The 25277-nt window shown below is 50.1% G+C and overlaps 1 protein-coding gene across 4 annotated transcripts in view; it reads right to left on the reverse strand.

Moving 5' to 3' along the window:
- Positions 1 to 3715: 3715 nt before the first annotated feature.
- The window catches only part of USP47 (ubiquitin specific peptidase 47), a 91560-nt gene continuing 69998 nt past the window's right edge, over positions 3716 to 25277 (reverse strand). For all 4 annotated transcript variants that reach the window (XM_032959849.2, XM_032959850.2, XM_032959847.2 and 1 more), the window contains 12 exons: positions 23879 to 24086; positions 21985 to 22100; positions 21295 to 21414; positions 19200 to 20373; positions 15401 to 15576; positions 11099 to 11179; positions 9613 to 9728; positions 8822 to 8940; positions 8187 to 8317; positions 7025 to 7072; positions 5292 to 5422; positions 3716 to 4084 (listed from right to left, as the gene is read on the reverse strand). In XM_032959849.2, coding sequence (XP_032815740.2) covers positions 3919 to 4084; positions 5292 to 5422; positions 7025 to 7072; positions 8187 to 8317; positions 8822 to 8940; positions 9613 to 9728; positions 11099 to 11179; positions 15401 to 15576; positions 19200 to 20373; positions 21295 to 21414; positions 21985 to 22100; positions 23879 to 24086 — 2586 coding nt within the window. In that variant the 3' untranslated portion in view covers positions 3716 to 3918. The remainder of the gene's footprint in view (positions 4085 to 5291; positions 5423 to 7024; positions 7073 to 8186; positions 8318 to 8821; positions 8941 to 9612; positions 9729 to 11098; positions 11180 to 15400; positions 15577 to 19199; positions 20374 to 21294; positions 21415 to 21984; positions 22101 to 23878; positions 24087 to 25277) is intronic.

The raw sequence follows: 25277 nt of genomic DNA on the forward strand, positions 1-25277 counted from the left end.
TTGGGATTCACCACGTGACTCATGGGCACGTTCACAGATCTACCGAGAGAGAGAGGCTCTGGTGACTGCAGCCACGTTGCGGACCGTTCTTCACGTTCCATTGATGGAGGCGGCGGTGATCTCGTTTTTGCCGAGCCCTGTTCTGCAGCCATTTCGGGGCTGTTCACCGTTCCACCGGGGTTCAGCGAGCGATGGCGACACGGTCGGGAAAGTATCTGCCGACGGGCTGTGTGGAAGAAGCACGGCAGTGAGGCCTGCGTTGTGAAACCGACGATAAGAACCACCAAACTCTTTATCACGATCGTTATATTTCACCCAGTGGCCTCGGAGTACTTTTACAATTCCGCCGTGCTGCCTGGTAGGACATCTACATTGATTTTGAGTGGTTATAATCGTCTCACGGAGGGCATCCCCCCCCCCCCCCCCAAAGCGTAACAGCCCTAAGGTATATTCTTAGTTTTTTCGGTAAAGTCACGTTGAAGGGAAACAACAAAATAATAAAATATATATAAAACAATAAAAAAAATTCTCACGACGTTTCGACCATAACTCAAATGGTCATCTTCAGGTGTGTTGGTTTGCATAAATTTATTTTTAAACGGCGCATTTATTTATTTATAAAATAAAATAAATAAATTTATGCAAACCAATACACCTGAAGATGACCGTTTGAGTTATGGTCGAAACGTCGTGAGAATTTTTTATTGTTTTATATATATTTTATTATTTTGTTGTTTCCCTTCAACGTGACTTTACCGAAAAAACTAAGAATATGAATTACTGCAGTCACGAAAGCTTTAAATCAAAAAGCCCTAAGGTAGGCAAGATTGAGATCAGCTGATTGGTGACAGCTAGTTCCAAGTGTGCGAGCGGAGTAAACACCAAGCTAATTCATGGACACGAGTGGCTGCTGAAGATATGTAGCCCCCTGTCTAAAGCCCCCATGGCTGTAACCGGGTAGATCACCAAAGGCAGACCACCTAAGACAGATGAGCAAAAGGCCCAATTGCAATATTCTAGATTTGAGGCTTTCGTGACTGCAAGGATTCATACTCTTTGGTTCTATTCGGTAAAGTCACGTAGGTAAAACAAATTAAAATACATTGAAATAAAATGAAAGAAACAATTAAAACACGTTTCGGAGGCAAAGCAAGCTTCCGTCTTCAGGTGGGACCAGTCACAGCAAAATCGCCGTCTTCAGGTGGGACCATTAATTTCACTTTATTTAAATTTGTTTTACCTACGTGACTTTACCGACTAGAACCAAAGAGTACCCAATTGCAATGTTTTACGCGAGGAAGATTAACTTGAGGGAGGCCTCCACTTTAAGAGGCTCAGACTGAGAAGGGTGTCGAGAGGTATAGAGGGGGTTAGAGGGTGGAGAGTAGGAAGAGCCCCCTGGGTTAACTCGCTTTGTGTCTGCGGTTCAAATAACGATGGAGACAGTACCGACCGCTCTGTATAAGCATGTGTAGCGTCGGAAATACATAACACACACCGCCCGGTGTAGACTTACCTGTAGTTGCGGGCACAGGCCCATAGGGGGTGCCACCCTGAGCTGGCGAGAGACGAGAGGGAGCCGGACCGTTGAGGGGCCGGGTTCTCCCCCCCCCGACCCCAGGTGAGGGGTTGGGGGGTTCTTCCAGAGCCCCCTGGAAGGTTCCAGAAAGGGGGCGGAGAGTCCCGAAGCGGTGTATAATAGAGGGACCTCAGGACAGCTCGGGGCAGTGCTCTGAAGACGAAGAACCGAAGACCAGCTAGGCTAGGACCCTGGGACCCGACGTCCTTGTAAGGGCCGGGGCCGAGCACGGACCAGAGGTCAGGACCCGCACCTTGGCTGGGTCGGGTCAGAGTAGCCTCCCTAGCTAGGACCCTGGGACCTCGAGCCCGACGTCCTTGTAAGGGCCCTGGCCGAGCACGGACCAGTGGTTGAGACCCGGACCTTGGCTGGGTCGGGTCAGAGTAGCCTCCCTAGCTAGGACCCTGGGAACCTCGAGCACGACGTCCTTGTAAGGGCCCTGGCCGAGCACGGACCAGTGGTTGAGACCCGGACCTTGGCTGGGTCGGGTCAGTTGAGCCTCCCCTAGGGCATAGTTAGCCGGAAGGCTGAGAGCCAGCAATCCCAGTGTGAGGGCACGCTAGCCCGGAGGCTGTACCTCCCTAGATAGTGGGAGTTAAGGGGAGTTAAGGGGAGTTTTTGTTTAAGATTATAATAAACCGTGTTGCCTCTAAAATACGTCTCCAGTCTCCGTGGAAACCCACTACACATGTAACAATGTTAGTGCACATTAGATACATTTATGTTCTACGGCAGTGTTATAATGAGAAGATATAATTCGTGTTGTGGTTCATAAGTCTGAGCCAATCTACGATGTCTGTCCTCCACAGCTGTGGCCCTTCAGAAACCTTGCGTGGGTAAAGAGCAAGGTGTAGCAAAAATACCTTGCTTTATTCAAAAAAACAGTATCGGAATACGAAGATTCTCAGTGAGCTGCAAGCTTTCGCATTTGTTGTGCCCGCCGCTGTTTCTCAAGCTCTGTAAATCAAAGCCTCTCTCGTCGAGGTGTTTTTATTTTTAACAGCTGCGCTGCTATTTACGAGTAAAAAAAGACGACGCTTGAAAGGAAACTCGCAAATTTTTCATTGATACTGTTTATTGTATAGCAAATAAAATGGCAGAGTGACACCATTTTATTTTCCAGGTTATTTCATCCACATGTTGCTCTTTATTCATCTAATATCGACGACTGCTGCCAGGTACTGTCGTTGAAACCAGAAGTCATAAACACCAGTAATTACACGAGCGCTTAAGTTAAATACAACGCGAGATGCCAGGCAATCAGCAGTCACAACCAAAACCACATTGTACCTTCTTATGCGGGGGGGGGGGGGGGAGGAGGGAACACAACAGAGCAAAATTTAACCCAAAAAGGGGTAAAACAAAGACTTGTAATCAATAATGAACAAAGCATGAGCTATGCTCTCCTTCTGCATATAGCAGCAGTTCACTGTTGTCTCATTGCCTCGTAATTACAAATCTCAAAGGGTTTCCACAAACCAGTGACCGTGCAATGTCCTGTAACATATGACACGTGTTTAAACGGTCATACTTCTGGGTTACATGGGACGGGGAAATGCCGTGCGCAGTTGCATTTACAGTGCGGTAGTAGTCCCAAAACAAGGCTGGACTGAATTTTCAGCATTACTAGCACAGCGGCAAATGTTATTCCATTGGGTTTTCAGCACATGACTTACTGCCCATTGCGGATGCATGTGAACATCGTTCTCTGACGTTTAAAAAGCTCAAAATAGAGAGCAGCCGTGAGTTCATGAAAGGATATTTTTTTTTAAAGTTCAAACGAATCGGTTGCTACTGTATATGCGAGATGATTGTATATGCACATGGACAAAAGAAACAAACATGCCAATTTCATTTACCATTTAAATCCATGCCTTCAATCAACTTCGGTCACACGCGTCACATTTGAAAAGTGTAGCTTTTTGCCTTCTAGTCAGATCTCAACCCTCAGATGCGGTACAAAGAAAAATCAAGACGCAACGTATGCTGGTGCCAAATCTAGCGTCAGTTACCGAAGACAAGAAATCACGTCGGGACAAATGTTTTGCATGGCCACCAAAACGTAAACAACCGAGCCAAGTTGACATAAAACCCAAACAATTTCTTGGAAAAGAAAGGGGGGGGGGGGGGGGGGGCCTGGTACAGTCCTCCACAGCTACACGCCTCCCCTGCTCCTCCTCCTTCCCGTCTCTCCCTTTCGTGGCGAATGAGCACTCCCAAACCATGTCCGCTTGCCATGCCGTCCCCGCGAAGGCAAGTCGGCGCCGCGCCAGGCTTGCTCCCTGGGTCTGCGTCGTCGAGTTTAAAGCCAAGCCGGGTCGGGCGCCGGCAGCCGGGCACTACTCTCGCGTGACCCCGCCGTCCACGTAGATCTTGAGGGCCTTCTCCTTGCGTGGCGAGTACGGCACCTGTTGGCCCCCCGTCCGCTGCAGCCGCATGCTCTCCTTCTTCTGCAGCTCGCTGCGCTGCTCGTCCGACAGCTCCTGGATGGCCTCGTCGCGGTTCCTACGGCGGCGGCGCCGGCGGCGACGACAACACAGGGAACGATGAGCGGCGACGGTGGTGACGGCGCGTGTAGACAACTGTCAAGCTACGATGGTAGCATTTGTCGCGTGCGTATGTTTGTTGAACTTTGCCGCACCGTACGTAGCCAACCGTGCTAATCGGATAGCGGGGGAAGGATAACAGCATAGGTACTGCCTGTTGGCACACATAGTATGCCAAAACACCTCGCTCCAATTTAAAGGGACGTTTGACTAAATTGTACGTTCGTCCGAGGCTCCACTGATGTTCAGCAGAACTGAGTGCGATTTCGAAGCTGGGATAGAAAGTAGCCATCCAGGCCCACGGAGACCATATGGCGACGCTTCCGGGGCAGCGATTCCTCCTCGTTCACTATTTTATCTCGCCTGTGAGTGTGACTTATCGCAGGTGTAAGATATGACTATACAGGTGAGACATACACACATGCCCTGTGCTTGGAGCCGATGCGCATTTGTAATAAGATGTTTGCCGTGAAGGTATGGGATTCGGTATTAGGTAGGAGGGGGTGTAATTCACCACGGTCCACCGAGTCACAACCTGATCACATTCAGGCTCGCAGCACGAGCGCCCTCTAGCGGTAGCAAGCCGTGCACGAGGCCCCTCGCTTCGATTCAAAAGGTGGGAGCCGTTGGCGAAGAAAAGCAAATTATTTTTATTTTACCAGGTAAGGCCCACTGTGGCTATGTAGCTCTTTTTCAGAAGCGACCTGGCCACAAATGATAGCTCATCGAAGTGGCTTGTCACGTGGGTGTTTATTGCAGCCAAATTCTCTGAAGGCATGTTGATTCTAAATGTGGAGGGAAAAACCGGAGGACTTGGCGAAAAATCCACACGACCACAGGATAGGGATAGTATCCACAACCTCCTATATAAAAGGTAAGGTCGTTAAAATCTCGAAATAGAGGCACCAATGCATGCGGGGAACTTATTCATGTTCATCTACGGAGGCCAGCGCATGGAGGGGAATTTGAATCTGTCCTCATGAGGGGACTAAATACTGTAGCCACAAACCGGGCAATGAGAAGTGTATCGACATTTTTTTTTTTCAACAAGAACATTTCATCTGCCGCACACTACCGTGAAACGAGACCGAATTGCTGAGGTAACCGATATAAAACGACAAGCAATGTTCTAACTTGTATTGACCACCACACGGGGGCAAGGTTACCTGTAGAAGACAACGGCTCCGTCGTCGCAGATGTAGAGTGGCCACACATTGAGTGTGGTCACCTTGGGGTTCCAGTCCAGGTCCTGGTGAATCTCTAGCACAGAGATGTCGCATGGGAACGTCCCACGGCCCTGTTCCCACAACACACCGCGCGCACGCTGCAGGACGCGGTTTCGGCAGCCACAGGCAAAAGGGTCGTCCTTGCATTGAAATTATTACGAGCCTCGGTATAGGGGAAACGAAGTGAAGTGGCGCCCCCCCCCCCCTGCTCAAACCACACAAGGTTCCCGGCTCAAGATGAACCGTCACGTGAACCGTGGTGATTCCTTCACAGCAGCGGCTTTTGGCTAACCGTCGAACAAACACTGCCACCGCACCGCGCCCTTTCAGATGCGCTTCTGAGGCCATCTGCAAAGCTCTTCCGATATTAGGGGAGCCGCCGGAGCTTTACACGTTTAAATCCAAATCGAAAACGAAATTTCTTTAGAACTGCTTCATGTGCTTAGTTTGTTGTTCTTCAACATACATGCAAACCACCACGAGGATATGTCTGTGCCAATGATCCAGCAGAGTCAATTCTACAATCACATGGCAGTTGTGAGTGCCAGTCTCTCAAAGGAAAAAAGCTTTGACATATACATGTACATATTCTTAGCTCTTTCGGTAAAGTCACGTTGAAGGGAAACAATAAAATATATATAAAACAAGGAAAAATATATATATTTTATTATTTTATTGTTTCCCTTCAACGTGACTTTACCGAAAGAGCTAAGAATATGAATTACTGCAGTCACGAAAGCTTTAAATCAAAATATACATGTACAGTCAACCCTTAATATTTGCGGGGACATGTTCCTGAATAATGGTGCAAATATTAATATTTAAAGCGCATGAGGAAAATAGGGTTAAGGGACACAAACATATATTACGTTTAAAAATGAACTTAAAAACTCTACGCATATATTAATTAATACATTTATTGTATAGTATTGTGTGATTTAACGTACCTTTAATAATGATGCACAGACACTTAAAAGTACAAATATCGACGAATGAAGAATTGACATGATTATATAATTATCATATAGTACGGAATTCAAAACAAATCGTAAAGGAGAGCAGTCGCGCGTGTCAGCATTGCGGCAGACAGAGAGGGAGAGCGGCGACGTCGCGAGTGGGGCAACTTTCACGGCCTCACGATCCATGCCTCACTCCAGTACGTACTCAGTACGTACAACAGTACGTACCACAGTACGTACTACAGTACTTCTCGTTGGGTGGTCGCGAGCTACGGCCGCGAACATTTAAAACACGGCACCCGCGAATAACGCAAAACCGCGATTTATCAAACGCGCGAATATCGAGGGGGTTTGCTGCACAGCCCTTTTGTGAATCCACCGCTGGTCAGTGCCGGTTGCTGAAGGCAGGGAAAAAGACGACATGGGAGCGTGTCATTTCTACGTCACATTCGTTGCATTTACTGGAGGAAAATGTTCAACGTATCACTTCATATCCTGGTCAAGTATTTTTTTGCAATGACAAAGACATTTTTTTTTTAAAATTAATCCTATCAACTTTGCAAACAATTCCAACTGAACAAATGACTGGTAAATCCGGTGGTATCGCGCTCATGTGTAGAACCGTTTTCCCGCGTGAGTATTTGAAAATTTGGCGTCACAGATTTCCACCCCCCCCCCCCCCCCCCACCGTTTTACACCGGAAAGAGTTCTCACCTTTGCAAATTCAACATCTTCTGGAGACATCTGACCAAGTTTACCGAGCTGAAAAAACAAACAAAAAGAAGACACGGCCCCAATGTACAAAGTTATTCCATTGAGGGACGTCGTCTGGGATTGTCAAACAAATATTTCACTTCATAAAAGCATCCCCCCTCTCCATTGAGACCCGACAGGAGGAAGCGTTCAAAACAACGCGAGCGCCGATTGAAGAGATACTCGTCGACGCCGCGTGCAGCTGTTTGACCCCGCGACCTTTTCCCGCTCGCAAGTGCGAGCGCCTCTGAGCAGCGCGCCACTCGCACGCCGAGCGGGATTGTTAAGCAACTCAATTCACCGTTTGATGCCAAACTCCGCGGAGGTGGCTTTTTTTTTTCCCTCGGGCTACGTTATCACGGGTAACATTTACACCGGCCGACGACAATGCAGACGACGTGGGGTGGGGGAAGGGGGAGGACGGCGGGAGCGTACATTTTAGACGTACGCTCCAGGCGTGTAGATTTCGGATATTTTGAAGGGGCAAGTGGTGGTATAGGTATAACCATAAAGTGGCTAATTACTCAAGCATTTAAAACAATGTGTCCTATGTTTATTTGGCAATGGAGAATTGTCCACAATATAGAGCACAACACTTTCTTATCCGGCCATCCATTGGGGAATGGAGGGTGACGGTTAATCAAATACGCCGGTTATTGAGAGTTATACTTTTTCCAAATACATAAAACTTTTCAAGATTTTTGAGCGTCACTCAAAATCTGCTTCGGACACCGAGGTCTCGAACTGTTACAGCCTCATGTCAGTTCTCTGCAGTTGCCGTCTATAACACATGCCGGTTAATAGAGCATTCCGGATGGTAAAGTGCCGGACTTTCTGTTCCATGGTGTCGGACGTACTCGGGATGACTTTTTTCATCCACGTTGGGATGGCGTTGGTTAGCTATCATGCGTCAAGTCAATAACTTATTCCAGAGCAAGCCATATTTTAACAGACTATTGATCATGACCTTCAAAAGGACACCATGTTATTTTTATTTGTTGTTGTTGTTTTTACTTTGAGATTGCCTCATTTGTGGATCTGCCCACAGATAGCCAGGACCTTGGGGCACACACACACACAGAGTTTCCATCCCTGCCCCCCCCCTTAAACACACAAGCTGCACCTTTTCCTTGAGCTCATCCACGCTATTGCTCTCCAGCACAACCTCCTCGAAAGGCTCCAGCAGCAGCGTTGAAGGCTTCCAACGTCGCGCGAGCACAGCCAGCTGGGACATGCACACCATACGCTCTGGAGCTGTGGGGGAGACGCGAACACACCCGTCACCGTATTAAACCGGCACCGAGGTGACGCGGCCGCACAGCAGCGTGCGCTCGCCCCCCCTGCTTGTTGCGGAGGTTCGCGGTTCGAGCCCCCCCCCCCCCCCACCGTAGCCACCCTGGTTAGTGCGGCGCGTCTATTCACCGTAAGGTGCGGTGACGTTCGTCGGAAAAAAAGACGAGGCCACGTATCGGCGTCATAATCCAGATTTAGCAAATATGAAAAATGTATCGTAAATTCATTCATTTGGTAAAATCGCAAATCAATAACAGCCCCTACGTGCAGGCTATACCTATATATATTCATATTCTTAGCTCTTTCGGTAAAGTCACGTTGAAGGGAAACAATAAAATAATAAAATATATATAAAACAATAAAAATTATCAGGCTATACCTGTCGGTGAAACGGCGTCTTCGTGATATCGTTGCGTGTTAATAACGGAGCGAATACCAAAAGGAGAAAAAAAAAATGATGATTACCTTCCAGAAGTTCGAGGAACACTTCCCAATTGCTGAAGATGGGAATGTCGTCTTCATAGGTCTGCGTGTCCAAGAAGATCGTCCCAGGATTTTTCCACGTTTTCTTCCGCAAACGGAACCTGGCCAAAGTTGCACGCACGCGCATGGGTGAGCCACCTCCCACCCACCCCCCCCCGCCCCAACGTCATCAAGCTATGGCGTGGAATTGACGGGTTGAAAGCTGGATTTTTGAAGTTTTGATCAAAAGTTCGTTTTGCCTGTCCAAACGCCTGTGCGACTTCACAGGACCCTCAAGTGCACACGGCCTGGCACAAGCGTCGTGGTGACATCACCGCCACTTAGTGGCGAATGGCGGTTGTTGCTGTCGATAGTACCAATGTCAGCTCGTATTTGCACGTTATTGCCATCAGCTGAGAGGCACGCGAATAGATGCGTGCGAGTTGTGGGGAGCGGCGGCGCAAAGCTGCGCAACGAACCCGGGCCAACAGAGTTAAATCCCCGCTCACGACCAATAAAAAACGGCGAATATTTGAACCGATCTTGGGCCTCCCCCTTAGGTCGACTCAGCCTTAAATGAGTCCCTGGTGCAGTGTGTAAACATCAACACTGGGGAGGCAAAGGTGGCCGGGTGCAGAAGGTTGGCCACCAACCCCATTCTCGTGACGTGCCGGCCTACATAGGTGATCTTCGTGAACAGCAGTAGACCCCGACCGTCTGTTTTCGGGAATTATCTGTCTTTCCCTCACCTCAACACCCAGGTTCAGGGGCAGCGATGAGCTGAGCACACTCACCTGTCAATGTTCAGGTGCAGTGCACACTGCTGCTGCAGCTGTGGCAGCAGCTCCTCCTTGGATTGCCGTACGGACATGCCCTTGGCAAATACGGTGTCCAGGAGGAACTTGCATGGCTTGGGTAGAGGGCATTGCAGCACACAATTGCACACAATTACAGTCAGATCTCGAATATCCAGCGTAATGGGATGGACGGGTAGGTGGTCAGGACAAAACAAAAATGCGGATCATGAGAAACAACATGACAATTAGGCAATGTTAGTAGAGTATAATTGGGCAGTGAATATATGTGTCATCCAGTGTTATTGTTTATTGTTGGTTAACTCGCCCTGACATTGCGGGCACCAAGTCAGTGACCAGCAAGCGAGCGAGCAGCAGCGTAAATATATATTTTTTGGATTGCCGTTGATCAATGTTTTGATAAAGAAAAACGCACCAACAATGCATAAGCACTCTTTAATTCAATCTAGATTGCCTGAAAACGTCTCATTTATTTAGAACTGCTTTTGGTCCTCAGTTTATTGTCCTGCCCCCACACCTCCGATTTGCACGGTTGGCTACGTACGGTGCAAAAGAAGTTCTACAAACATACAGGACTGCAGAGCTTGGACAATTGTTGGTAGTGCCAGCTTGCCACCTGGCTGCCAGCCTGTCTGGGTTGCCTCGCCATTTACGAAGGTACATATCGATAATGACCGGAATACGCATCAATCATTTTAAATAGTTTAGGTGGCAACTTATCCCCAATATATCTTGTTTAGCTCAGAAATGTCTGGCATAGCATCCTTACGTGGCTGTAACGTTGCTACCGTATACATTTTCTGCTGCAGTGAAACTTTAAAATACAAAGGTTAATAAAAAAAACACGGATTTTTATTCCTGCCACTGGCAGAAAAATAAGACGTCAATTATTCGGCCATTTGAACCGACTACTGGACCTCCTTCTAAAGCAGTGGTCGGCAGCCAAAATAAAAAGAGGCATTTTTTTAGAAGTGGGTAAAAAAAAATAATCAATATTTCAAGAGTTGCAATGCACATGAATACGAGACGGTGGTCCTTCATGAATAACGTCCACGAAGCGGCAGTCCTTAAAGAGCCGCATGCAGCTCCAGAGCTGCAGCTTGCCGACCCCCGTTCTAAAGTAACGTTGTTCTTCTCTTTTCAAACCACGTTGCTCTCACACGGCTATGCCGAACCGACGGCATAACACGTCAGCAGACAGTACGTACAGATTGCCAGTCTACTGAATGTGCAAGCTAAGATCCGTCGTACTAAGAAGACCAAAAGTTAAAATTAAAACCAGTGGCGAGGTTAGGGTTAGACTCAAGGGGTAAGCTATTTTGTTTCGGGTTAAAGGTAGGCTCGGCTGTTCTGCCCAATTAGCTTGACCCCTCTCCTCCCCCTGATTTCCAATGGTGGCCTGTTCACTTATCGTGTCCACTTGTTGTTGCGATGTTTACAGGGCCTCACAAGCATCACCACACACCTCGGGTTCCTTGAGCAGCAGCTGGTAAACCTTCACGCGGTACTCCCCTTTTCTAAGAGCGCGGCCCAGCCGAATGGTTACCTGCACGCGCCACGCACACCGTCAACCACACGCACGCATCCATGGGCACAAGTGTTCACGAGATCTGGACGAGTCTCACTATTCCTAGCCTGAAATCGCAATTACTTGTATTGACTATTTTTAAGTGTAAATGCTCTGTGTTTAGTTTGTTATCCTTCTCCCGCATCATGCATGTAACAATCGCATCCATACTTTCCCACCCACTGTCATGCGAGAGTAATGCTCTTTGCATGAGGGTCAAACAAATATATTAATTAGCATGGCTGTAATTTCGCCAACTTACGTGAGGACCAAATTGAACCTGGTGTGTTTTTTTTTTGCACAGCCATCGGTGATCAGGCTGAGGCCACCAAGCCAACGACACTCGAGAACCAGGTTGAATCATGAGCAGCGAACTGGATTCGAACCCAGGTGGGCAGTAGTGCCAACTCAGTTGCGGTGACTTAAGAAGCCACCCACAGCCATCTCAATAAATAATTCTTGAAATAAATGTGACTCAAATGCCCTCTAGATGAATGACTGTCCTTGGAGTCAACAAGCTGAACACAAACTATAAACACAGCTGCATTTTCAGTCAGCAAAGTGCTACTAAAAGAAAAGGACATTTTTTTACTGTACTTTCAACATAAATATTTCACCCTGGTCAGTTATGGCATTGTAAGATCATATCCATAGTATTACAAGATGAAATCAGAATGTGGGCTTGCAGTGAGTTTTCTTTTCATACGTAACAATCCTAGCTTTTGGATTACAACGCAATGCTGTAAATGGACACAGGCATTGTGGAGGTTAATTACCGTACAGCAACCACAACTCACACTCATACAAAAGCCCGGCCAGTATGATGGGCAGCCCTCCGGTAGTGAGAAGTGGAAATTTCCAGTGGCCACTGTTGTCCTCCCAACAATATTTAAATGGCAACGGTGAGACGACCAAGTGGATTCGACCACAGGCCTGGATTCGAACAAAGTGACCTTCCACAATGATGAGTCAAGCGCAGTGGCCACATCACAACCTCTCCACGTGCGAATTATGTGTAGCGTCATGAAAGATGTCTCTATAGAGAATCGATGCATAGAAATAAACAACACTATACAATGGTTTAAAATAAGATAGGAACATATGCTTGCGATGGCTGTGGGTATCAGCGAAGGAAACATTTACAGGTATGTAGTTATATATATTGATGACACCTGAACCTTGATTATAAGAAGAAAGGAAACCAGCCAATATGGTGGCAACGTGGTTTCGCCACTCGTTGGAGACGGCTTCATTGCACGATCATAATAAGTGATTATACACGTGACTCGTCGTAACAGGGCGCCCTACTTGTATTCGTACGCTAGTTTGCATCGGAGAAGCCTCACCGAGTCTTCAAGACTATTTCGGGAGGATCCTGCCCGGTTATCAGGAGGATCCTGCCCAGTTTTCCCAGTAATCGGGGGGGGCAATGTCGTTATGTGTGCAATCCCTATTCAATAATTTTCAGGTACATTTTCAGCAATGGGATGTTTGGCTCAATACTTATTACATTGAACGTTTTTTACATTACGTATTTTTTTTACTGTGGGAGCAAACCAGAACCTGGGAGGAATCTCCATAGACTAGAGTGAGAGAACAAACACCTGCACTATGCATACAGGTGCCTGAAACCCCATAGACAAGACAGAACAAACACCAGCACTGTGTACAGGCGCCTGGAAACCCCATAGACAAGAGTGAGAGAACAAACACCAGCACTATACATACAGGCACCTGGAAACCCCATAGACAAGAGAGAACAAACACAAACACTATGCATACAGGCACCTGGAAACCCCATAGACAAGACAGAACAAACACCAGCACTATGTGTACAGGCGCCTGGAAACCCCATAGACAAGAGTGAGAGAACAAACACCAGCACTATACATACAGGCACCTGGAAACCCCATAGACAAGAGAGAACAAACACAAACACTATGCATACAGGCACCTGGAAACCCCATAGACAAGAGAGAACAAACACCAGCACTATGTGTACAGGCGCCTGGAAACCCCATAGACTAGAGTGAGAGAACAAACACCAGCACTATACATACAGGCGCCTGGAAACCCCATAGACTAGAGTGAGAGAATAAATACCAGCACTATGCATACAGGTGCCTGGAAACCCCATAGACAAGAGAGAACAAACACCAGCACTATGTGTACAGGTGCCTGGAAACCCCATAGACAAGAGGGAGAGAACAAACACAAACACTATGCATACAGGTGCCTGGAAACCCCATAGACTAGAATGAGAGAACAAACACCAGCACTATGTGTACAGGTGCCTGGAAACCCCATAGACAAGAGGGAGAGAACAAACACAAACACTATACATACAGGTGCCTGGAAACCCCATAGACAAGAGGGAGAGAACAAACACAAACACTATGTGTACAGGTGCCTGGAAACCCCATAGACAAGAGAGAACAAACACAAACACTATGTGTACAGGTGCCTGGAAACCCCATAGACTAGAGTGAGAGAACAAACACCAGCACTATGCATACAGGTGCCTGGAAACCCCATAGACTAGAGTGAGAGAACAAACACCAGCACTATGCATACAGGTGCCTGGAAACCCCATAGACAAGAGAGAACAAACACAAACACTATGCATACAGGTGCCTGAAACCCCATAGACTAGAGTGAGAGAACAAACACCAGCACTATGCATACAGGTACCTGGAAACCCCATAGACAAGAGAGAACAAACACAAACACTATGTGTACAGGTGCCTGGAAACCCCATAGACTAGAGTGAGAGAACAAACACCAGCACTATGCATACAGGTGCCTGGAAACCCCATAGAGGGAGAGAACAAACACCAGCACTATGCATACAGGAGCCTGGAAACCCCATAGACTAGAGTGAGAGAACAAACACCAGCACTATGTGTACAGGTGCCTGGAAACCCCATAGACTAGAGTGAGAGAACAAACACCAGCACTATGTGTACAGGTGCCTGGAAACCCCATAGACAAGAGAGAACAAATACCAGCACTATGCATACAGGTGCCTGGAAACCCCATAGACAAGAGTGAGAGAACAAACACCAGCACTATACATACAGGCGCCTGGAAACCCCATAGACTAGAGTGAGAGAACAAATACCAGCACTATACATACAGGTGCCTGGAAACCCCATAGACTAGAGTGAGAGAACAAACACAAACACTATGCATACAGGTGCCTGGAAACCCCATAGACTAGAGTGAGAGAACAAACACCAGCACTATGCGTACAGGTGCCTGGAAACCCCATAGACTAGAGAGAACAAACACCAGCACTATGTGTACAGGTGCCTGGAAACCCTATAGACAAGAGTGAGATAACAAACACAAACACTATACATACAGGTGCCTGGAAACCCCATAGACTAGAGTGAGAGAACAAATACCAGCACTATGCGTACAGGTGCCTGGAAACCCCATAGACAAGAGAGAACAAACACCAGCACTATGTGTACAGGTGCCTGGAAACCCCATAGACAAGAGAGAACAAACACCAGCACTATGTGTACAGGTGCCTGGAAACCCCATAGACTAGAGTGAGAGAACACATACCAGCACTATGCATACAGGTGCCTGGAAACCCCATAGACAAGAGTGAGAGAACAAATACCAGCACTATGAATACAGGTGCCCGAGTCGAGAATCGAATCCGGAACCCTTTCTTGCTGCGAGGCATGAGTGCGCGGAAGCGTACTTTGTGTACTTTGTGTACTTTTTGCACTATGTACTGTATGTACTGTATGTACTGCATGTACTGCATGTACTTTGTGTACTTTAGTACTTTACGTACTTTGTGTACTTTATGTACTTAAATGTGCATACTTCATTTCCTTAAATGTAAGTATTTTAACATTTATGTCCTTAAACTTATGTATTTCTGAATATACGTACAGTAAAACCTTGGATTGCGAGTAACTTGGTCTGCGAGCAAGTTTTTAAAAAAATAAATATTAATTTGATAAACGAGCGAGGGTCTTGCAATACGAGTAGTACGTATACGCTTTGTCTGCCGAGCGTCACGTGATCACAACTGGTATATGAGTGCTTTGATATACGAGTGCTTTGGATTACAAAACACGTTTCCGGAATGGGAATAATGCTCGCAATGCAAGGTTTTACACTGTACTTACTTTAACGTGTGAACTTTATAACTGTACACGACAGGATTCGCGCGCTCACCCGGTTGTCGTCGGAGAAGGAGGAAAGAGTCTCGTTGAGACGCACGCTCTCAAACTCCTGGTTGTTGGCGTAGACGCGGAAGACCTTGAACTGGCTGGAAGACACCCCCACCACGGGCTCCAGGTGACGCTTGAACGCCGCCAGCGTCATGCGCTTGTCCACGTGCACCGTCAGGCCTGGGGGGGGGGGTAGGGAGAGTAAATGCAGAAATGCGCGTGACCTCCGATTGGTACGGTTGGCTACGTAGGGTGTGAAAGAAGTTCAATGCTCAGGTCACCGGGTTAATCGTGCAGCAGACTAACCACCAGTAAGACAAAGATCCCCCGTATTGCCTTAACAGGCTGCGGGGCGCGAGTGCTGTTAACGAGCACCTGTGAAGGCCGGCAAGGCACACGAGGTATTCATTTGAAACTGAGTCGACCTAGGGGAGGGCCCAGGACCGGTTCACATAATTGTCACTGGTGTTGGCCGTGAACGGGAATCGAAACTCGGGTTGCCGGGTTCGTAGTGCAGCGTGCCAAACGCGACACTACTGCTCCCCCCAAACATATATACATCGTACATACGCCCACAGTCACGACCGTCCTCCGAGTGTCAGGCAAGAGGCCCTGTTCATTATTATTTCGTTCCTAGACAACGGCCAGCTTCAACAGTGCAGGACTGATGTTGCTGCGAAGGGCATTAGCCACGGCCAAATATTACAAAGGGCACACACACACCACATGTGTACACACACCACGTCAAAGGTGAGAGGTTACTGGAGCACATTTGAGGGGTTTTTTGTTTTGGTCTTTTTGTTTATTTTATTCAGGATCCATTCGGAACACTTGCAGAGCAACACATTACCCTGCGTGTTTGAGAATGGCCCGTGGAAGGAGACGTCGCGTAACTACTTCTGATATCCATTAAAGCAACTTCTTAATACACATAATACTACGGGAATGCTTTCCCACATGCCCCTGCAATGCACCACTGCACCAATGCACAGCAGTCAAACCAATATCTGTTACTTTTCACAGCCAAAATGTCAAATCACGTGAAACAATTTTTTCATATGTATTACATAATAATACATAACGTGTATTGTTTACCAAACTCCAATCTACACTAATTGCATTATCGAGTAAGATAAGATGTGCGGATGCCATCCCAACAACTGTGTTGCATCAGATTAACACGTAGCAGGCTTTTGTGACCAATATTATTCACAATAAAGGGTTTTGGGTTAGACCGCGTTATTTATAAACGATGACGTCACCCTGCTGCTGCTCTATTTAAGACCGGGAGCAAGAGGAGAGCCTCACCATTCTGGAAAATAGCCCGATGATGCTGGATGTAATTACCAGCGAAACGTCGTACTCAAAATTTTAAACGATGTTGATTCACTCTTCAACACACCTGTGGGCTAAAGTCGTGAACTATTTGTCCTTTGTAAACGTGACACATTTTTTTTTTACTGTTTGGCCGTGGTCGGGTGGTGGAGGGTTACGGCACATTTATAAATAACGGGATCTAACCCAAAAACCTTTATTATGAACTGTGTTGCATTATCCCTCCAAAAGGATACGTGGCTGAACGCTTTGGACCCTTGCACGCGAGAAAACAAGCGTGCATACAGTTTCATTGCACACTGGAAAACGCAGCCAACGGAATTGCAAGCGTGCCGAAACGAGCACGAAGCCCCGTCGCTTTGTCAACCCTCAAACATTTTCACAGACTACCATGCACCAACAACATTTACATTTTTTATTAAAACTACCCTAAGTTCTCCCCCCTCCCCTTTCCCTTTCCCCTGCATGCTCGCAATCTCCCTCCATCCCCTCCCCTTATTTAACGACTTACTTCCCCCCCCACCCGGCACGATGCCCCGATGTGAATGCGGCAGTCAGTGGGCTCCTCTAACGCATCCCCCCCGCCCCCTCCTCCCATTGGTTCCCCCCTGCTGTTCTTCAAATGGCTCAATCGCGTCGGGCTTGTGTGCCTTGCGAACGGCATATTGCCCAGTCGTGTATGCTTGCCCAACGTCCTGTAACTTGGGGGGGGGGGGGGGGGGTGCTGCGTTGTTTTGTTACAATAAAAAAACCAAAAGAAAAACTAAACACTCCAAGTTTCCAGTGTTTGCGACACTTCCGCAGACCGCTTCCCGTGGCCTTGCGGACCCGAACCAAAAGCTAACGCCAAGTCAAGTCGATTTATTTTTGGTTCATGCAAAATCAGCAACCCAAAGCGTATCATTAATCATAATCAAACACAACTCTTTCAGTTTAATAGAAGATTAAAAGTAAGTTCTAGGCTTTGAGTTAGTTGTTGTATGCAAGCGTCCAGAGACGTGTTGTTGTCGACTTGAATGCGGTGACGATGGGGAGTCCGAGCGTGCCGATTGCCTCGGGGGAGGTTGTTCCCGATGGTTGGTGCTGCATATGAGAATGATCTGGTCGCCAATTGGTTTTGTGTTTGCATTTTGATGGCTGGGGGAGTGTTTGGGTCGAAGAGCAGCGTGATCTGTTGTTTTGCTCGATCTGTATGAGGTTTCTGATTGCAAGCTAAAGCCCACTGAGCCGAGTTCGTTTTCAGTCCACCTCGTAAAACACACGGCAGCTCGTTGAAGTGACTTACATCATTATCATCATCATCATCACACGTGGGAATTTATGGTCGCAGCCAAATATTATATGAACGTACATTCCGAAATAAATGTGGAGGGCAAATCCAGGTTATCCAGAGAAGTATCCATGCGACTACCACAGGGGAGATAGAACACGCAAACTCCAAATGTAAAATAGGCATCGTCATGGCCGCCATCGAACTCACGACCTCCTGCGTGCCAGGTGAGGGAGATAACATCTTCTCGCCAAGGTGGTGCCGAACCGGACCAGAGGCAGCTAATGCCCGGCTGTAATACTGTAGTACAACTACCAAAGGCTAGAAAATAAGACTGCTGATGAGACAGGGGAAAGTCGAAGTGACCAGAGTTTTCCTGCTAAAATGAAGGCTGACAAAACCAGCAAATCCCTCTGCGTTCTGACGACATGCATTTCTGGCAAGTTACCTACAAACCTTTCAAGATGACACATCATTTCAAGTATTATTTTCAAAGGCATAGGAGCCGCCACAAGTATGGTGACATCCATAAATGCTGGGATGGGGGGCGACTGCTGCTCAGTTCTACCAGCCACCACACCACGCAACCGTGGAGGTCGGAGTGGCAGCCTTGTAACGGATATCGCTTAAGCATGCGAGGGGCGAGGGCGTGAGGTGCGAGTGTGAGGTGTGATGGCATTAACCGCACTCACTGGCTGCGACTACCCATGAACCATGACCCTCTTGGAGCCATCGACAAACGAGCCACGCGGTACGGGTTTCATGCTCGAGCTGTGCGACGACGACATGACAAGAGGGGGGGGGGGGGGGGTTCAAGAGCACCTGTGCCCTGGATTGCGAGCGCAGCCCCAGCAGCAAAAAAGCAGGATTCTAAACGATTAAAACAACTATTTTTTATTTTACCCGGTGAGAGACCCACTGAGCTGTACCGCTGTTTTTCAGAAGCGATCGGACCACAAATGATAACTAAACAAGGTCGCTTATCGCATGGAACTTTCTCGCAGCCAAATACTCGAAATGTGGAGGGAAAGACCGGAGGACAAGGAGAAAAATCCACGTGACCACTGGCAGAATGTGCAAACATACAAATATACAACAGGCGTCAGGGTCGGGATCAAACCCACGACCTCCTGCATACCGGGCGAGGGCGCTAACATCTCGGCACCGTGGCGCGGCACAAGCGAGTGCGGTACCGTACATCTGAAGCGGTCTCCGGCGGTCCCCTCCTCCGCGGGGCCTTCCTCTGCACGAAAGAACGTGTAGGCCTGGGCAGCTCCGGCGCCGCCTTCCCTCTCCTTGCCCTCGTCCTCGCCCTCGCTCTCACTGCCCGAGCCCCTCTCTCTGCGCTCCCTCCCCTCCTTCTTGGCTTTGGCCGTGTCCACACCCGCCAGGGACTTGGAGCGCCGGCTGCTCGTGATCCCCGTGTACGCGTCGAGCCCGTTGGGCAGCACCATCCCGGCAACCGGGACCGCCGAAGACGACGACGACGAGGAGGCGGCCGCGTCGTCGTCGTGCGTTCCGGCCGACGGCGTCCCGGCCGCCGCCTCGGCGGCCGCCGCCGCGGCCGCCGCGGCCGCCGCCGCCACGTTGCACAGCGTGTCGCTGCTGTGGCTGGAGCTCAGCAGGTCGCTGTCCACCGAGCTCGTGCTGCGCTCGTTGTTGAGCTCCGAGTCCGAGCGCTCGTCCGAGTGGCACCGCGAGTCCGGGTCCCGCTCCAACTCGGGCCCGGCCTCCGGCGGGGTGGCGCGGCCGTCCTCGTTCTCGCGGCTGCCGGCCGACGCCGACGAGTCGACGTCCTGGGAGGGAGAGCCCGTCGTGGCGTCGCTGTCGCAGAGCGAGCCGGCGCTCTGCTCGTTGTTCGTCTCGGAATCCGAATCGGGGGGGCCGACGCGGCCTCGGATTTCGCCGTCGCTCGGAGCCGCCGCGCCGTCGGCCACGCCGGGGCGGAGGCCGTCTCCGCCCCGGCGTGGCGGGGGAGGGGAGGACCCGGCGGCCGCGTCGGCGTCGCCGTTCTCCCGCCGGCGGGCGGCGCGCCGCTCCTGCTCCAGCGAGAGGCTGCGCAGCCGCTCCGTGCTCTCCTCCAGGATGGCCTCGACGGCGCGGTTGCGCGAGCCGCGCTCGGATCGCTCCGAGTCGCGGCCGCGAGCGGCGCGCTCCGCCTGGCCCTCCGCCGCCGCGGCGGCGGCCGCCGCCGCCGCCGCCGCCGCCACCGCGGCGGCCGCGCCGGCGCGCGTCGCCGTCGCCGCCGCCGGGCCGTCCGGCAGCGCCACCAGCAGCCGGATGGTGTTGCCGTGCCGGTCGAGCAGGCGCCACAGCAGGGACTGCGGGAAGGAGAGCTGCGAGTCCGGGGAGCCGGAGCTCTCCACGAACACCTGCGGGCGGCAACGCGTCGCCACGACGCCGGATCAGCCACCAGGGGTGGCGGCAGCGGCTCGCGGAAGTCGTCGAGTCGCGTTAACCGTGGGGCTCGCCACGGGCGCAATCGAATCACGCATGCAATCATTAATCACATGCACCTCTAAGATGTTGTCGTCGATCAGTTTATCGAAATGCTGCAGCCACTGTAGAGTCTGCATGTAGAAGATATGCCAAGGAAGTAAGAAGAGCCAGTAAAACTGGGGCAAAATGTTATCAATTGACATATCAAATTGTGACTGGATGGTGCAGAGAGTGTATATCGATACTGCCCCAGGCAGTATCAGCTTTAAGAAATTTGGCTCGTCCACCAGCTGGCAGTGGCACATCGACTCGGGCCGAACAGACCATAGGCAGCAGAACCTTCACTTTCCTTTGGCGTCTCCACTTAAGGGTTAAATTACGTTACTAACCGTATCATGGACATAATAGCGATCTTGTAATCGTGCCAACTCCATCATAATGCCACCGTAATGTTATTGAATTACAGTATTTGTATTAGCAGTAAAACGTGTAAAGCCGCGACAGGATTTTGCCCGGCGTCTGTAGACATTAATGTAACTGCAAGACAGATTGTCTCAGTAGTGCACACTCCAAACAGGGAGTTTGCTCCTCAACATGTTAATGAAAGGCTGTTCTTGCAAAAATATAAGACTGGTCGCAGGGCAACTTTGTAAATTCCTAAGGATAAGTCGGACAATATCGGCCCCCCCTCTCACTGCAGTCCACTATTTATCGTTCCGTCATGAGATGGCCAATGGCAGTTTTTAATTTCAGCAGACACGTGAAAGCTGCGCAGGTCCACCGTTCACTTGGAGGTATTTCACAGCGAAGGAACACAACGCCACGGTGAGCCAAAGGGGAAGTGGGTGTCTCGCCTTGTTGCTGCGGAAGAATCCCTCCGACTTGAGCGACTTGTTAGGCACGGACAAGAGGCGAAGGTCGTTGTAGTACCGCTCCAGCACCACGCGCATGCCCTCCACGTTCAGTCCTGTCGCCTGCAAAGCACGGACAGCTCGGTAATCTTGAGACGGCGGCGGCACTAACAGGTGCGGCAAACACAGCGCCTCCGATTGGCACGGTTGGCTACGTACGGTGCGAAAAGAAGTTCAACATACATATAGCAACAATAGCAGCAGCAGCAGCAGCAACAACAACGACGACCTCTTGCGATACACGAGCGGAAGAAGACACAGACGTGTGGTCATGGATGTGGATTGAGCAGACACATTTACACCAAACAGCACAATTCTTACTTCGTATTCACACCGAGGCTGTAAAGTGTGTTTGAGTAGGTGTGCCTCACAAGACTAGATCAAGCACCTTGCATCCACGATTAAATTAAACTTTTCAGCCACAGTGGCGGATGGTTGACGCATCTATCCGTGAAAAACCTGCGGCCTCTTATTTACTTCTCATCGCACGCAATAACTTAACTCGTAGGTTTTCGCAGGAAACAATACGAGTCTTAACAGAGTTTTGGGGCGAGGCCACACAATGACCCGTCTAAATCCGTGCTACCAAGACGCCCTACCCACCCGACGCGGCTCACGCAGGGCTCCACTCACCTGTGCAATGAGTGCCTTGAACTCGCTCACCGATTGGCTAAGGTAGGCTCGTATGCTTACGCCGGGCGACACTGCCTCGGTGAGCAGGTCCACCACGTGCACCTTCACAGTCACACCTGCCAGGATGGGAGAGGGGGTGGGGGGACGGGTGGGTAGAGGGTCACCACAGCACTGTGTAAAGTCAGGCAAGTTGCGAGCCACGGCGATACAAGCTGCTCTAAAAGATGAACCCCCGTCGTTTAATTTGGCGGCGATCAGAAGACGGGATTGGTGTATCGCGCACAATTCATCGTGACGCGGTGAGATTCCCTCATTTTCTGGGCTTGTCAAAAAAGTCCAGGCGGCGGGCAGTACCGCAAGTTTATGAAACGGCGTTAAGTTAGTTGGCATGTCTTACTTCAGTTGTAGTCTTCGTCTAGTCTTGAGCGTGTGGATTTAATTTAGTCAATTCCCTTAGTCTGGTTTCTTAACGCAGTCCAACGTTTAACCAACTTTCAGTTAGATTCTTGGTTCTTTCGGAAAAAGTCACGTAGAAGGGAAACAATACCGAAAGGACCAAGAATAATAAAATAATAACCAAGAATATGAATCCCTGCAGTCACGAAAGCTTTAAATCAACTTTCAGTTATTGGACGTTGGAGTGTGGGGCGGTCAATTCCACCCCACTGCTAACCCCCCCTACCCCTCCAATATTATTATGGCATCCAATCAGTGAACTCAGTAATTGTTTCAATACATATACAGCCAATAACCAATGCCATAATTCTACAGTCGCTGCAGTCCCTAATAAAATTACTAAGTTATTTAAGTCTGCATCTTCATTGAGACTCGTTAATTTTGTGTCGTCGCAGCCACGCTTAGGCCTATGGTGGGGGTAGCAATTGTAGGTAGTCATCGTCGCACTTGATTCTCGTGCGTCCAGTCATAGTCGACAAGTAGAAAATAAACCTTTGTTGACGATTATTACCATCATTCTCTTTTATTCAGAGAGTTAACACAAGTCCTGGTTTAACGTGTGGGTTTTCTCCAAGGAAGCGAGACTCATTGGGGTCTACATGAAGGCTGACACTAACAATAATGTTATTTTATTATTTCTTATTTATACGTGACTTTACCGAAAAAAAACAAAGATTAAAAAAGAGTACATTAAGTATTTATGCCATTCTTAGAGAGCAGGGCTATCTCGAGGGTGGTAAGCTTCGCAGGTCTTCCAAAAGTCTGCACATGATGAGAAATCCCACGACAACAGAATCATTCAGGATCAGAATCTGTGTTAATCGTGGAGGTATCCCGATGAGCTATGAAGTTATTTTTCACAAATGTCCAGTAGGGGCAGGGGGTCAACAAAGTTAAAACAACAAACAGTGCAGCAACAACAACAACAACAAAAAGTAGGGAGAAGTTAAGCAATTCAACATGAATACAACTAAATAAAATCAAGAAAAACAAAGCATGCAAGTACAAATTAGTGCAGGTGACAAAACATTCAAGATTCAAAAACACACATAGGTGCGCGGACGTTGCATCTACAAAAGCTCTCAGCCTTACTCAGACCACCAGCTCAGAAGAACTGCTGTCACTTATCGATCACCGACTCGCGCAAATGCGGGCGGGCAGAGACGGTCTGCAGGGTCGGAGAGTTGCATGCGTCAGTGACGCTTAAGAGGATGTGGCTACTGTACATTTCCAACGATAAGCCACTTCGTCGGGTTATCATTTGTGGCCAGGTCGCTTCTGAAAAAGAGCTACGCAGCTCAGCAGGTCCTTACCTGGGGAAATAAAAAATAGTTTTCAGTTTTAGTTTAGACTTCTTGGGAAGATCGTCTCCGGCGCATAAGCAACCGTGACGTTTGGGGGGGGGGGGGGGGGGGGGGCACGCGGACGGAAGGAGCACCTCCGGGCTTGTAAGGCTGGAAGTCTTGGTCCTCCCGCCGGGTTTCGAGCAGCAGATCGAACACGTAGGAGGACTTGACGCCGCCGAGCAGCGTCCCCATCTGGGTGCCCTCCTCGCCCTCGTACGAGCGCTCCAGCGAGTCGTGGAACTCGTCGTACTTGACGAGCCGGCAGCGCTCCACGGGAAGCACGTCATCCAGATCCAGCAGCTGCGGCGGCAACGCTGCGGCGTGAGGGCGCGGTGTGGGGGGAGGGGAGTACGCGATGCGGAACGGGCCACTCGGGGAAGAACGGGCGAACCGGTGAGGAACGAGTGAGTCGGTGAGGAACGAGCGACTCGGTGAGGAACGGGCGACTCGGTGAGGAACGGGCGACTCGGTGAGGAACGGGCGACTCGGTGAGGAACGGGCGACTCGGTGAGGAACGGGCGACTCGGTGAGGAACGGGCGACTCGGTGAGGAACGGGCGACTCGGTGAGGAACGGGCGACTCGGTGAGGAACGGGCGACTCGGTGAGGAACGGGCGACTCGGTGAGGAACGGGCGACTCGGTGAGGAACGGGCGACTCGGTGAGGAACGGGCGAATCGGTGAGGAACGGGCGACTCGGTGAGGAACGGGCGACTCGGTGAGGAACGGGCGACTCGGTGAGGAACGGGCGACTCGGTGAGGAACGGGCGACTCGGTGAGGAACGGGCGACGTGCCGAGGAACGGGCGACGTGCCGAGGAACGGGCGACTCGGTGAGGAACGGGCGACTCGGTGAGGAACGGGCGACTCGGTGAGGAACGGGCGACTCGGTGAGGAACGGGCGACTCGGTGAGGAACGGGCGACTCGGTGAGGAACGGGCGACTCGGTGAGGAACGGGCGACTCGGTGAGGAACGGGCGACTCGGTGAGGAACGGGCGACTCGGTGAGGAACGGGCGACTCGGTGAGGAACGGGCGACTCGGTGAGGAACGGGCGACTCGGTGAGGAACGGGCGACTCGGTGAGGAACGGGCGACTCGGTGAGGAACGGGCGACTCGGTGAGGAACGGGCGACTCGGTGAGGAACGGGCGACTCGGTGAGGAACGGGCGACTCGGTGAGGAACGGGCGACTCGGTGAGGAACGGGCGACTCGGTGAGGAACGGGCGACTCGGTGAGGAACGGGCGACTCGGTGAGGAACGGGCGACTCGGTGAGGAACGGGCGACTCGGTGAGGAACGGGCGACTCGGTGAGGAACGGGCGACTCGGTGAGGAACGGGCGACTCGGTGAGGAACGGGCGACTCGGTGAGGAACGGGCGACTCGGTGAGGAACGGGCGACTCGGTGAGGAACGGGCGACTCGGTGAGGAACGCGCGACTCGGTGAGGAACGGGCGACTCGGTGAGGAACGGGCGACTCGGTGAGGAACGGGCGA

Source organism: Petromyzon marinus, chromosome 24 (assembly GCF_048934315.1).
Source record: "Petromyzon marinus isolate PM22_M1 ecotype Great Lakes invasive population chromosome 24, UKy_Petmar_22M1.pri1.0, whole genome shotgun sequence".
Classification (NCBI taxonomy): Eukaryota; Metazoa; Chordata; class Hyperoartia; order Petromyzontiformes; family Petromyzontidae; genus Petromyzon; species Petromyzon marinus.